The sequence below is a fragment of the Hydractinia symbiolongicarpus genome, chromosome 13, assembly GCF_029227915.1.
Source record: "Hydractinia symbiolongicarpus strain clone_291-10 chromosome 13, HSymV2.1, whole genome shotgun sequence".
Taxonomy (NCBI): domain Eukaryota; kingdom Metazoa; phylum Cnidaria; class Hydrozoa; order Anthoathecata; family Hydractiniidae; genus Hydractinia; species Hydractinia symbiolongicarpus.
Window position 1 is genome coordinate 24185075 of NC_079887.1, and position 12688 is coordinate 24197762.

A 12688-nucleotide genomic window follows, 5' to 3' on the forward strand; every position below is an offset into this window, starting at 1 on the left:
GTGCCAAGATTAGCTATAAAATTACATACGGCAGGATAAATTTGAAAAATAACGTGTTCAATGATCGGCTATAAAAAAACATGTTGCAGAGGATGCATGGAAAATACAATGTGTCTTGATCAGCCATAAAATAACATGGGTCAAGATTAGCATAAAGGACATGCGCCATGATATGTTTGAAAAATTCTTTAAAAAACATAATCAGGATATGATATGCAAATAGTGTTCTTAAAAGCATCGCTTGAAATTAGACAATCAAATTGCCAATCCAACAATCCAATCCATACTTTACCAGTACTCCTAAATGAGTTTTAAAATTCTGTCGTTCTGTGTGGCTGTGCAAATTTGATCGGCATTGATTGGGAGAAAGTTACTTTGCAGTTTATTGGTGTTGTTGAGTGTTGCATTGCATTCATTTTGAAGTGGTAAATATTATAACATGTCAGCATTTGCATGTTGCGTAGTTAATTTACATTCAATGTCCTGCCTTTACGCGCAAAGTGCTACTGACCATCGTTCCAACCGTGCGGCAACTAGTGTGGGTATTGTAGTTTTACCATCAAATATCATAGAAAGTGCTTTATTGTCGGTAATCAATGTCAAATGGCGACCAATTGCATAATAGTGGAATTTCTTTAGGCCGAACATAATAGCTACGCCATATTTATCAAGTTGAGAGTAACTTTATTCGTACTTATCTCATGTTCTACTTGCCTGGAAGTATGTGCAATAATACGGCGACTAATTCAAGAAACATCGCATGCAAAGGACCGACAACCACACCAACTAGGGATTCAATTAGGCACGGCTTCAATTATTGGAACGCATCTTGATGTTCACGCGCCTAGTAAACGGTGCTTCTTTCTAAGGCAGTTGCTACAATGGCGATGTAATCGACGGCATCTTTTTGATAAACTCATTGTAGTAGTTAATTTAATTGTGTGCTTGACTGACATTTGTCGGTTGTGGGGCTTCGATAACGGCTTTAATTTTGTCGAGATAGGCTCGAATACCATTACAATCAAGGTTAAAGCCTAAGTATTTCGCATAAAATATTAAAAACGAATTTTAAGTTTTTTAATGTTCTTCTTCGTCCACACCCGATATAGAATATTGTCTATATTGATGACTGTCATAGGTACGTTGCATAATTATTCTTCAAGATTTCCTTAAAAAAATGGCGCTAGCAAGGGTGACACTGTATGGCATTTAGGTGATTCTTTTCATTCCTTTATAGTTTTAATGACAAGATATTTGTTACTGTCAGGGTGTTGTTCCACCTGCAGGTTTAAAGCCAGTTTTTTAAAGGTTTTGCCTCCGGCCTTTTTTAAAAATAGCTCTTCTGCTGTTGGTGAAAGGTATTGTTTATCCTCTATGTGGGGAGTTTTTAGTTTGTTTATAATAGTATACCCAGATTCTTTTATTGCCATCCGATTTAGTACCACTATCAGACTTTCCCATTCGGAAAATATAATGGGTCTGAGAAAATCGTTGATTTATCAGAAAAAACGTAGGATACTCTTTAAATAATGTAAGGGATAATAAACTTTGTTTACAAAAGTCCAATTTTCGTTGTTTTTTAAAATTATCTCGATCTAGGGTAGCTCTTCTATTTCCCTTCACCACATATATGATTCTTGCTCGATTCTTGCTAACATCCTATTATTATCTCCTGTTTTCATGCCCGCAATCCATCCGTGCTTTATCAATAGATACTATTACCTTACGTGTAGTAACTTACGTGCAGCAATCATAGTTTCCTGGATTGAAGTAAAAAATACGATCTTAACACTAATGAAATAGAATTTTTTTATACACTTGCTATACTACACCCTTTTTTTATAAGAACATAATCTAAGAATATCGAGGCTAGAAAGAAATTCCTATATAATTCCTATATAAGAAGCGTGTAGCCATCTCACTAAAACATATGGTTGCAGTACGGTATTTTATTTTTGTTCTTCAAATTAAGAATTTTCTTATCGCAGTCACTGATAAATTTAACGCCATTTATTCACTGTGTTTCAATCAACATGCTGAAGTTGTTTAAAGACAAGGTTGGATAAAGCGCTAGACTATATGTCCTATTCATTTTACCTATGTATCCTGCTTTACACGAAGCTGTGGTTACTAAGTCGACTCTACCATAAACTGGTCCTTTTTTATGTTCAACTGTCGTGTTTTCTGCTAGTTTTAAAACTTTGAGAGCAATAAAATGTGTCTTACTCTTAAGATGCCTTGTTATCTAAAAAAGAAAGTAAAATTTATCCTATGAAGCAATAAATAATTAAATTTAAAAAACGGGAAGCTTACCGCATCGTTCGTTACGTTACTTGTAGCATTTACGAATCTTTTGGCAGTAATCCTATATTTTAAGTCAAGTTACAGCGTGTATAAACGCGATTGCGAAGGTCTCATTTATAAGCCTCCCTTCTGGTGTCACCTGCTCATATGGTCGAAGACGGGTTATAAGAAGTTGCATCAGATTCAGAAACAGATTTTTCTAAACATGTAAACTTTCAACCTCTAAGCTATAGTCAGTTGCTTTAGGCATAGACATTTCTGTGTTGGATATCTCATCCAAGGACGGATCACTGAAAATGTTGACCAAAGGTAGCCGTGGTAATAATAGCACTGTTGTGAAAAACCTACAATTGTGACATTGTAGGTTTTTGTGTGTTAGCTAATGAAAGCCTAGGTGTCGTAAGGATTGAATTTGTTGAATTCAACATATCAACATATATAAATGGATTCACTACATGACTGTCACAAGGAACTATGACTTTGATTTTTCAATCATCCTTTCGCAAAAAGTGTTAGTTATAAAACGCATTTGTTAATAAGACGCCCTAACGTAATACTTTATGTGAGTGCCTACTCTGAAGATACCAATAAAAATGTTAGGGCTATAACCCTTAGCTCTATATATAAAAGGCTCTGTGTTTGAAGAGGTATTCTGGTAAAAATTAAGTGCTTCTAAAGTGCTAATATATGTAGGGGATTTATTCTGTCATTTTCAGCTATATTTAGAGACCCAATAATATATTCAAGATGATTAAGATGTTGTTTTTGAGTGATCATAAACTTTTTCACCGCCATTAGCTCGACTTTCGTGTAAGTCACTAAATTCGAAAACAATAGCTGTTTAGTAGTCCCTTTGAACAAAGTTGCCGGGCCTGCTAATCTAGAAACGTCCCTGAGAAGCCGAGTAAAGTAATTACGTAAAATTTGTATTTTTATTAATAAATAAGTTCCAGCGTCAATGATTACAAAATTGGGGCTTCTAAAACATCTGGCCTCACAAAGAAGAAGAACTACACTAGTTCATCCTCTTTGTTTATACAAGACATAAGATGACGTGAAACGTAAGCGACAAAACAACAAGCACTCATTAAAGCTGGGAAAATATTTATTGACAAATACTAGCTGTCGCCATATAATAGAATAGTTAAACAAGACTGATAAGTAAGTCAAATTAACGACCTGCTGTGTTGACTTTTGCATTCAGTTTATTTGTTCTGTAGATTATATTCTTCTTATGCGGAGAAATGGTGTCAGAGATTTAAATTCCGTTCATATTATGAAGGTCTTTTATAAAGAGAAGAGGTAAAGCTGTTTTTAACCTGCCTACAAAAATATATATTGCAAGTTACTACGTAGAATAGTATGTGCGTCCATACAGCCGGAAAAGATAATCAAAAAACTACTGCATTCTACTACACGTGTAGCTTTTATAAGTGACAGGGTTCTAAAATTTGCCCAGAAAATGCGTTGTAATTAAAGATGTGTTCTTCTTAAGCTCATCATGCCAAAATATTGGGGTCTTTTGCAAATTTTATACTGATATATTTTTTGAATTCATTTTTCTTGTTGAAATCACTGCTTTATCGGTAAACAAAGTGACAAAAGTTTGACCGGTTGACTTTTCTACCAACTTTTTCTTAAGACCAATCATGTTAACCAACTTCATCTTTTGCCGATAAATTTTTTAATGCCGATTGATAGAAAATAAAAAGTAAGTTCCAAGGCTGTCCGTCCAACTTTTATTTTTATAGAAACTTTCAGTTGGACAATTTCGAGTTTAGCTATACCGGTAAAAATAGTCATTTATAAAACAAATTCGATTTTTATTCAATTCACAAACGCATTCCTAATTCTCTGGAGCATCAAAAATTCGGCATGACTAATAAAATTTCAGAGGTTTGATTTTCATTAACATTCATTCCATGTTATTTAAGATACAAGGCTCTCCTTAGTTCTGCATGTGGCACCGTCCTTTGTAAATTCTCTTTAACACCGTCGTGAATTGTTTTTCGCAATGACCTTGGAAGATGGTTTTCCATCAAAATAACATTTTGCATAAAAGAAGGCAAGTTAAGGCCTTAACTTCTCAGACCAAAAGCAAGAAGTCTATCCAATGATACGTTGCCTGTTTAACATCTGCGTGACATTATTGCATGATTATTATCGCATTGACGTATTGTGTTATTAAATCTCAAACAAAATGCAGCCACCTATTGCACAGTTTTATTGCGGTTATATATGTATGGCTACCTTAAGGAGGTCTGGGATAAAACGTCTTTCCTAAACAAAAAACTAATAGAACAAAAACAAATGCAATGTTTAGAATCTTTTAAGATCTTTAAAACGTTCAGCAATTCACAAATCAACAAGAAATTACGTTTTCTTCACATTTGCTTCCGATCTTCCACTTGTTCATCTTCAAACATATATTAAAAATAATAAAGAGTAATACAGACTAATACAAACACAGCCTGTTTACGAGTGCTATCGAGAAAGTCAACAGTATAAAAATGGCCTCTTTTTGCTCTAATGTTTCTTTGTAAGGTCGAATAGGAGGTGGTGTTACGCAGTGAATGTAAAAAATGAATGGCAAGATAATATTAGTTCTTTATGCCTTATGTAAGTATTTGTAATTATTTTTTTTATTGGATTTTTTTATTTTTCATTCCAATACCTCGTCAAAATTTTTCCTGACTGAAAGGTTTTGGGACGAAAAACAAATCCGTCAAGTTTCTCAATGTTATTGAAGTAGATTCGGTAAAAAGATGACTTGATGGCAAAAAAAATTAAAGTAGTAAATGACAGAATGAAAAAAAGAGATATTTCATACTGATATTGTTTTTTCGCAAAAAAATTTTTTTTACTCAAAAATCAAACTTCTTTCAATTATTCTTTGGAAGTACGCTTTTCGATGCAGAAAATAGTTGGAATCTTAAATATTCAAAGTAGGAGCAATTCCCATGAAGTATAGCATTGGAAGCATAAAGAATATATTTTAGCAGTTATCTTAGCCGACAAAAGTCAGGATTATTGGTCTAAATCAATGAAGTAACTTCTGCATAGTGTTTATTGCATTTCGAACAGTTTGAACTTTTACACACTGAATAAGTCAAGTAATCTCGCCATGACTAAAAAAACGAGGACGGGAGTTATGATTTGAAATTTCCAGAAACATGATTTTTAAAATTCCGTTTTTCTTTTACAATCATTAAAAAAAGTATTGGCACATAATTGCAATTTTTAAATTCGTTGTCAAAAGTAGTAGTTTCAACTAATTTGGATAGGTCACTTGTCCATGTTAATTAGAATCTTAATTATTTGGTTATATCCGAACACATAAACGTGCTAACTGTTGCTGACGTCAGCACTCTGTTTCGCGATATTTCGATACTTCGTGGGACCTGATGTCGATTATTCCGTTATTCCAATATGTTAGAAAGCACAACTAACACATTCTATCCACGGGTTAGCATACCTAGGTGTATATAAAAGTGATACATTCGCAACTTACCCCGGCGCGGTGTGTTCTTAAATTGCTTCTCTACGCCAACTTTGAAAAATGCTCAAATATCTGCCGTTATGACCGATGGTAGGTTTTGGCCTATGGGAAGCACAATTGGTATTTTAGGAAGGAGGAAAGAGGGTCGAGGGACTAATATTTAGTGTCTCCTCGAAATCAAACTATGATTTTTCCAAAGGGAGATTGCTTTAAAATTCATTAAAACAATTGTTCAATTGATCGGTTTTTAATGAGTGAAAAAACGATACTGTCACTTTTATATGTTTTTTGAAAAATATCATCTTGAAGCAAAGATTGGCAGATCGAAGCATTCCATTTATACGTAAAGAAAAAACGAAGTTACGTCACTCAAGTGTTGTATAATATTGAAAAAGCTGAAAATATGATGTAAAATTTCGATGATGTTAAACACGAAACAATGAAATATCTTCCTATAAAGTTAAACAAGGATAGATCTATTTTAAATTTTAGTTTTCTTATGTTGTTTTTCTATCTTTTTATTTATATATTTATTTGGTAAAATGTCATTTCAAGCCATATTTCATAGTGTTTCTCCTCACTTATAGGTGTCATTACCAACGCTCAATCAAATGTGAAGACTACAGTTGATCACAGCCCGTACTGTGAAGGACTGGCCAAAATTACCAACCTCTGTAATGAAGTGTTTATACACATGATGTGCCCACGAACTTGTCAAATGGAAGACAGGAGTAAGTCTGGTGCAATCTTCTTGCATGTGGGTAGAAACGGGATTCTGGTTCACGGGACTCTAGGAGTGGGGCCGAGACACAGGTTAAGTTTTTTAAATAAAACATATTAACCACAATAATATCTCGGCATATGGGAAAGGCAAGACCAGGTATTGCATTTGAAGTATGCTTCTATAGCTATGGCTTTACGGGGGTATCACACATGTGCATTTATTTTTTCCCAGCTATACGAAATAGCTGGGGAAAAATAAATGCACAAAATTTTATAAATGTATTTCATTGTATTTATATGAAAAAATTGTAATGGTTAGAACAGGAGATCCAGCAACGCCAAAAAATCGAAAAAATACTCAATTTTAACATCCTCGTATCTAAGAAAGCTTAGTTAACTAGGCCAAATTTTTCTTTAAATTTCAACTCAAGACGATGCTTAAAAGACAACGTAGAGACAACACTTCTTTCCTAGACGAGGCTTAAAAAGAAATGAGTACAGTAGAGAATGTAAAGTTTCTAACATGTACTGAACTCATTTTTAGTATCCTCAGAAAAAGCTTGGTTAACTAAAATAATGCACTAAAAGAATCGAATAGTAAGGGAAATGTCAAAAAGTATATGAATAAATCCAACTTGACTGTTAGATTTGGGTGTACTATATTATTCCAGTCTAAAACTAACTGCTGAAGCTTTACACTACTTTCGTTTTACAATGCCGTCTATCACTGTTTGTTCTTTAGAGAACTTTGAAAAGTGTCCGCCATTTTTACCATTATGTTAATTTCTTGTTGCTCTCGTGTCTATACAGCTATTTTTTTCAAGAATATTCAAAATATTGTAGAAAACAAAGTTGATTGTAAAAGTCCCTTACTTGCGTTATCTTTTTGCCATGTTTGCGTTTGCAGCATTCTTGTCTATTTTAAATTTAAAAATTCCCCCCCCTTCTCCTAGGTCCTTTTCCTTCTCCTTCTTCTTTGTCTTATTTATATCATATTTATTGTCTTAGTTAAAAAGCAATGCGGGCATCGAAAGTTTGGTGATACAGGTACATTTGAATCAAAAAGAAAGAAAAGATTCGACCAGCAGGAAGAAGACTTGAATCCGCTTCACCAACGTGTTCGACGCATTGTTGGTGGCAAAGAAAGTGTTAAAGGCGCTTGGCCATGGCATGTCGGTTTGTATTATAATGGTGAATTGCATTGTGGTGGAGCAATCATTTCTCCAGACTGGGTAGTAACAGCTGCTCACTGCTTCGGTAAGTGAGGACTTATGGTAGAAGCTCCAAGAAATCCCATGCTCAAATTAACACGCCGTAAAAAATAATGAACGCCCTCCGCCCTAATAAACACCTTCTAAATTAACTTAACTAATGTAATTGAGAAAGTGAGGCGGGCAGGAATTTTAGTTTACTACCTATAAAAAGGACGTTGTTAATACACCACTACGGTTAGCTAAGATCTTACCACCTGCTTTTATAAACGGGTTGACAAATTGCTGTACGTACAAAAATGATCAAGTTTGTGCGCATAAAAAATGTACGCTCAAGTACCAAATATTTATTGCGCGAGGATAGTTTTTTCACTTTTATTTTGTTTTTTGAGCGATATTTTTTAATACTTAAAAACACAGTTCATTGCCAAAAATCTTACACATGTCTCGCACCTTACACAAGAATGTGGAATAAAAGTAATTAAAAGACGTACACAGGGTTCTTTATGTGTGTACGTTGGCATCGACAAACATATAACAAAGGTCTGTGTACCCAGTTGCCGGGTACACATCGTGTCCAGTGGATACTGAAAGGACAACACCCACTGGCGCGTAGAAACATGTGATCTACGTGTAGGGTAAGGACACAAACACAGCTAAAAATAAAAAATATTTAACCTAAAGCTGGCTTAAGAGAAAATTACAAATGTTATTAAACATACAAGGTACATTCTCTTTTGCAGGGGATCATGTCCTTTGTTTTGTTTTGTTTTGTTTTGTTTTGTTTTGTTTTTGTTTTGTTTTGTTTTGTTTTGTTTTGTTTTGTTTTGTTTTGTTTTGTTTTGCTTTGTTTTGTTTTGTTTTATTTTATTTTGTTTTGTTTTGTTTTGTTTTGTTTTGTTTTGTATTATTTTGTTTTGTTTTGTTTTGTTTTTGTTTTGTTTTGTTTTGTTTTGTTTTGTTTTGTTTTGTTTTGTTTTGTTTTGTTTTATTTTGTTTTGTTTTGTTTTTTGGTTTTACTTTGAGGATTTTTCATTGTGCTCTTTTGACATTTTGTTGTTTTTGTTATCTATACTTGATATAGATAAGGACTCGTCTTCGTATAATGAAAAAGACTGGTTTGTCATGGTTGGTGAACATAATCAATTTTTGAAAGAAGGGACAGAAAAACGACATAACGTCAAGAAAATTATTGTTCACGAAAGAAACTACAAATACTGGAAAGTTGGATATAAAAATGTGCCAGATGACTACGACGTGGGTAAGCAAGACAAATTTGCCTTTGTTATTTAATTGGGTTTTTTTAGCTATCAGGAAATATGGCATTTGCGTTTCGCCCAAATTGCAGTTTATTATTACTATTATTTACCCAGGATAGCCTCTTCAGTTCCTATTGGTACTGCTATCAACGAGGGTCCTGCGAAGGGGGTCCTAGCGCATTTAAAGCTCCCATTTGAGCTACGAAAGTCGTGGAAGCACAGCAATCGCTCAACTAGACAACCGCCTAAGATATCAATCCTATTCTCATGCTGAACGCTAAGCAGAAAGGATAGATTCACACTTTTTTAGTCTCTGGCATGACTCGGCCAGGGTTTGAACCCAAGACCTCCCGCACTGAAAGCGAACGCTCTACGACAAGGCTATCAGTCGGTTCTTTAGTGTAAAGAGACTTGAATAACACGCCTTTTCTGTTTGCATTGATGCTTTGATTAAAATTTATTTGAGGTGCTGTTTGTATGAACAATATTTCCCTAGAAACCCGGGAAATGTTTCAGCATGATTATACATCTAATGTCGTTACAAAATGCTTAAAAGTTTAGTTTACGACGACAGCTATCATATGGTTCGAGTTTTTCTCGCATTTTGATTCGCGAATACATGCTATCTTTTTATTTCCCAATTGATACTTGTTTGTTTCCTCCTTAATTAAATCTATGTTAAACTTAAACTGGCGTAAAGTTTTTTTGATCGTAACATGGAGCCACTGAATCTTAAATCAGAATAAAACTTCTATCCGTAGCCTTGGAAGGCATCTTCAATAAATTAATTGATTATAAACCATTTATGAGTGTATCAAAGTCAATAAACTCAATCGTAAGACTCAACCCATCTGCGATGAAATTTATATGGCATTTGTATCAAGACTAGCTGAAATACCACTGCCCATCCCATAACCTATGTTTTTTTCACTTCCTTAGCGCTATTGAAACTTTCCACGCCAATAAATTATACTGAGTACGTCTCACCGGTTTGCTTGACGGGTTTGAATACAGTCTTCAATTCTCACACTGAATGCAAGATCATGGGATGGGGTGCAAAAACTTCAAATGGAGCCACAGAAAATAAACTACAAGAAGCCACCGTGAAAATCATACCACGAGACATTTGTAACTTGCCTGTTTCGTATAATGGTAAAGTGCACGAGAGAGCCATCTGTGCTGGTTTCAAATCAGGAAAAGCTGATGCATGTAGATATGATTCGGGAGGTATGCTAAATTTTAGTCAAATTCTTTTATGTAGCGGGAACCTACTGAGCCAATCAAACCGTTTTCTTCCTAAGGCTTCTCCAACCTACAAGGTGCTCTGCGGACATTGTACACTATAGTATAGCTTTAATCATACGCTTTTATACCCAATATTTTATAACCAAGAACAATAAAAGAAAAAGAAAACTTTAAACACAACAGTAATTAATTAAAATTAAATTTAATTTTGATTTGCGCAATAGTCTAACTTAGCAAGCAAACACATGAATTTGGCTTTCATAAGTCGATAGAAAACAAGCTAAAAGTAAGCAAATTTGATCCAAAAAACCCATAATCTTGTTGCATATGACGTTAAAAAAATAGGAAACCTGCAATGATTTTTCGATCTCCTTCACCAACATTTGCACGATATTCTAAGTGGCTTTCATTTTAGTTAATTTTATTTCTTCTCTGTCGGATTAAGGTCGGTAGAATAGAGGTAGTTTAAGCACCAGTATTTTGGTTTCTGAACCTCAAATCTATCGAAATTAATTTCTCTGTTCTAGGTTCTATGTCTTGTAAAAATGGAAATTACTGGATTGCAGTTGGTTTGGTATCAAGTGGTTTCCAATGTGGTACACCTAATTATTACGGCGTCTACACGAATCTACCGCTCATGAAAAGCTGGATAATTGAGACTCTTTTAAGTTATGACGACGACACTAACTCGATTATAACAATCTTTGAACGCATTTCATCTATAAACGCGAAACGAGAGATGAACAGAACTGGTGAGGTCAAAACTGGTGAACATCAACGACCATATTATTATTAAGTAATCGCTTTGCACTTTATCTGTAATTTCATTGGTTCGTTTAAAATTGAAAATGTTGAACTTTGCACTAGTATAACTTTGTAGTTTTCCCCCTGTTTACGTAGTAAAGTCCTTCTTATATCAAACCCAATCGGCCCAAACTTTTTTCGCCCTGAGTGATGTGGTTTTAAAATTTTGGTAAAGTTTAGGGCCGACAAAAAGATAAGGCGGAACAAATTATTGCACTGCGAACTGTTCAGACTGGCAAAGAATTAAAGATTTTTGCATCAAGTGGTCGATTTTATTAGGACGCTGCAAAATATTGTGCATTTGTTATGAACTTGTTACGTCCTTTTGATCAATAAAAAACAGATTCCATTTTAAAGGGGTTACAAAACGGCCGCTGGATTTCGACTTTAGTGATTTACACGATCTAATGGCGATGGAAAAGTTTATGATCACTGATGGCAAAAACAACAATTTAAATCATCTTAAATATCATATTGCGCATTCAAATATAGCTGAGAATGATAAAAATGTTCCATACATATATTGGATATTCATGATTTATGCCATATTGGTACTCACCTTGCTTTTAACTTAAACTTCCTAATAAAATAAACTTTAAACCTTTTGAACTAGAGAACTAGCTACATCATTATTAACAAATACAGCACCCCGCGTTGCCTCTGTTCCCTCGTCAAAACAAACGTTTGATTTACTGATACTCAATATTTTTTACAAAACGTAGCTTATGTTATCGCCAAAAAAAATCTGAAGGGAAATAAAAATAAAAAAGTATAAAAAAAATAATTATTTATAAACAGGTTGTCTAGACGTCTATGTAGTTCTAAAGTTTGTATAACTTTTTGCACCTTGACATTTTGAGTGATCCGTTTATTACGCGCACCAGCTAGCTATCGGACTATGAGGTTTCTACAGGAACAAAATGTGAGAATGATTTAAGTTATTCGTCGGACCTAAGTGACAAATATTTCGAGGAAGTGACCAAAATAAGACCCTACAAAATTTGGGACAATAAGGCGCTTAAAAAAGAGATAAAATTGCAGAGAAAGCTAATTCTTTTAACCTACCATTGAAGAAAGTGGGTGTATTATTTGTTGATAAAGTCTTATATCAACGACCAATCTTATATGTAAAAAGGTCAACATAAAATAAAGTTTTTAGTCGATAAAAAAAGTTAGTCAGCTGCACCAGATTTCGTCACTTGTTACTGACTAAATTTTAACTCTGAGGAAAAAATACAGATACAGTATTCTTTCCTCCAAGGTTTTACAAACACAGTCTCTCGTTGCCGACTAAAGTATAAATTATATATGCAAAGAAAATTATTGCAAATCTCCCCTTTTTATATAATTTAGTATTTTTTATATATTATTTTGAATAAAAAACGTTATACTAATAATATCCAACATGTGTATCGTCACTTTTATGGAATTCTTGTTCTTAATTTGCTTAAGGCAAAGTTTGACAAAAAAGTCAGTAAAGGTCAATTGTTGATAAAATAAGTCCGTATAACGTGTTTGTTCGGCATAACATATAAGTCACTGAGCCAAAATTTGTCACCAACTTTTTACCGATAAGGTGTAGCTAAAGAGGAGATGTGAGTGACAACATAAATATTGAAAGAAAGAAACTTTTGCGCACAGTG

General features: G+C 34.1%; 1 protein-coding gene across 1 annotated transcript; it reads left to right on the forward strand.

Annotated features, from left to right (window-relative positions):
* Positions 1 to 4763: 4763 nt before the first annotated feature.
* Positions 4764 to 11113, forward strand: LOC130624087 (transmembrane protease serine 6-like). The gene is made up of 6 exons (XM_057439654.1): positions 4764 to 4923; positions 6391 to 6534; positions 7535 to 7783; positions 8822 to 8998; positions 9936 to 10223; positions 10769 to 11113. Exons 1-6 carry the CDS (start codon positions 4887 to 4889, stop codon positions 11035 to 11037), a joined length of 1164 nt encoding a protein of 387 aa, XP_057295637.1. The 5' UTR covers positions 4764 to 4886; the 3' UTR covers positions 11038 to 11113.
* The last annotated feature ends 1575 nt before the right edge of the window (positions 11114 to 12688 follow it).

Bases quoted from the DNA above. Each gene is read 5' to 3' on its own strand.
- LOC130624087 (XM_057439654.1), top strand. From the start codon at position 4,887: ATGAATGGCAAGATAATATTAGTTCTTTATGCCTTAT. The intron at 6,535-7,534 runs GTAAGTCTGGTG...TTATTGTCTTAG, and splicing joins TTGTCAAATGGAAGACAGGA to TTAAAAAGCAATGCGGGCAT. The intron at 7,784-8,821 runs GTAAGTGAGGAC...TACTTGATATAG, and splicing joins AACAGCTGCTCACTGCTTCG to ATAAGGACTCGTCTTCGTAT.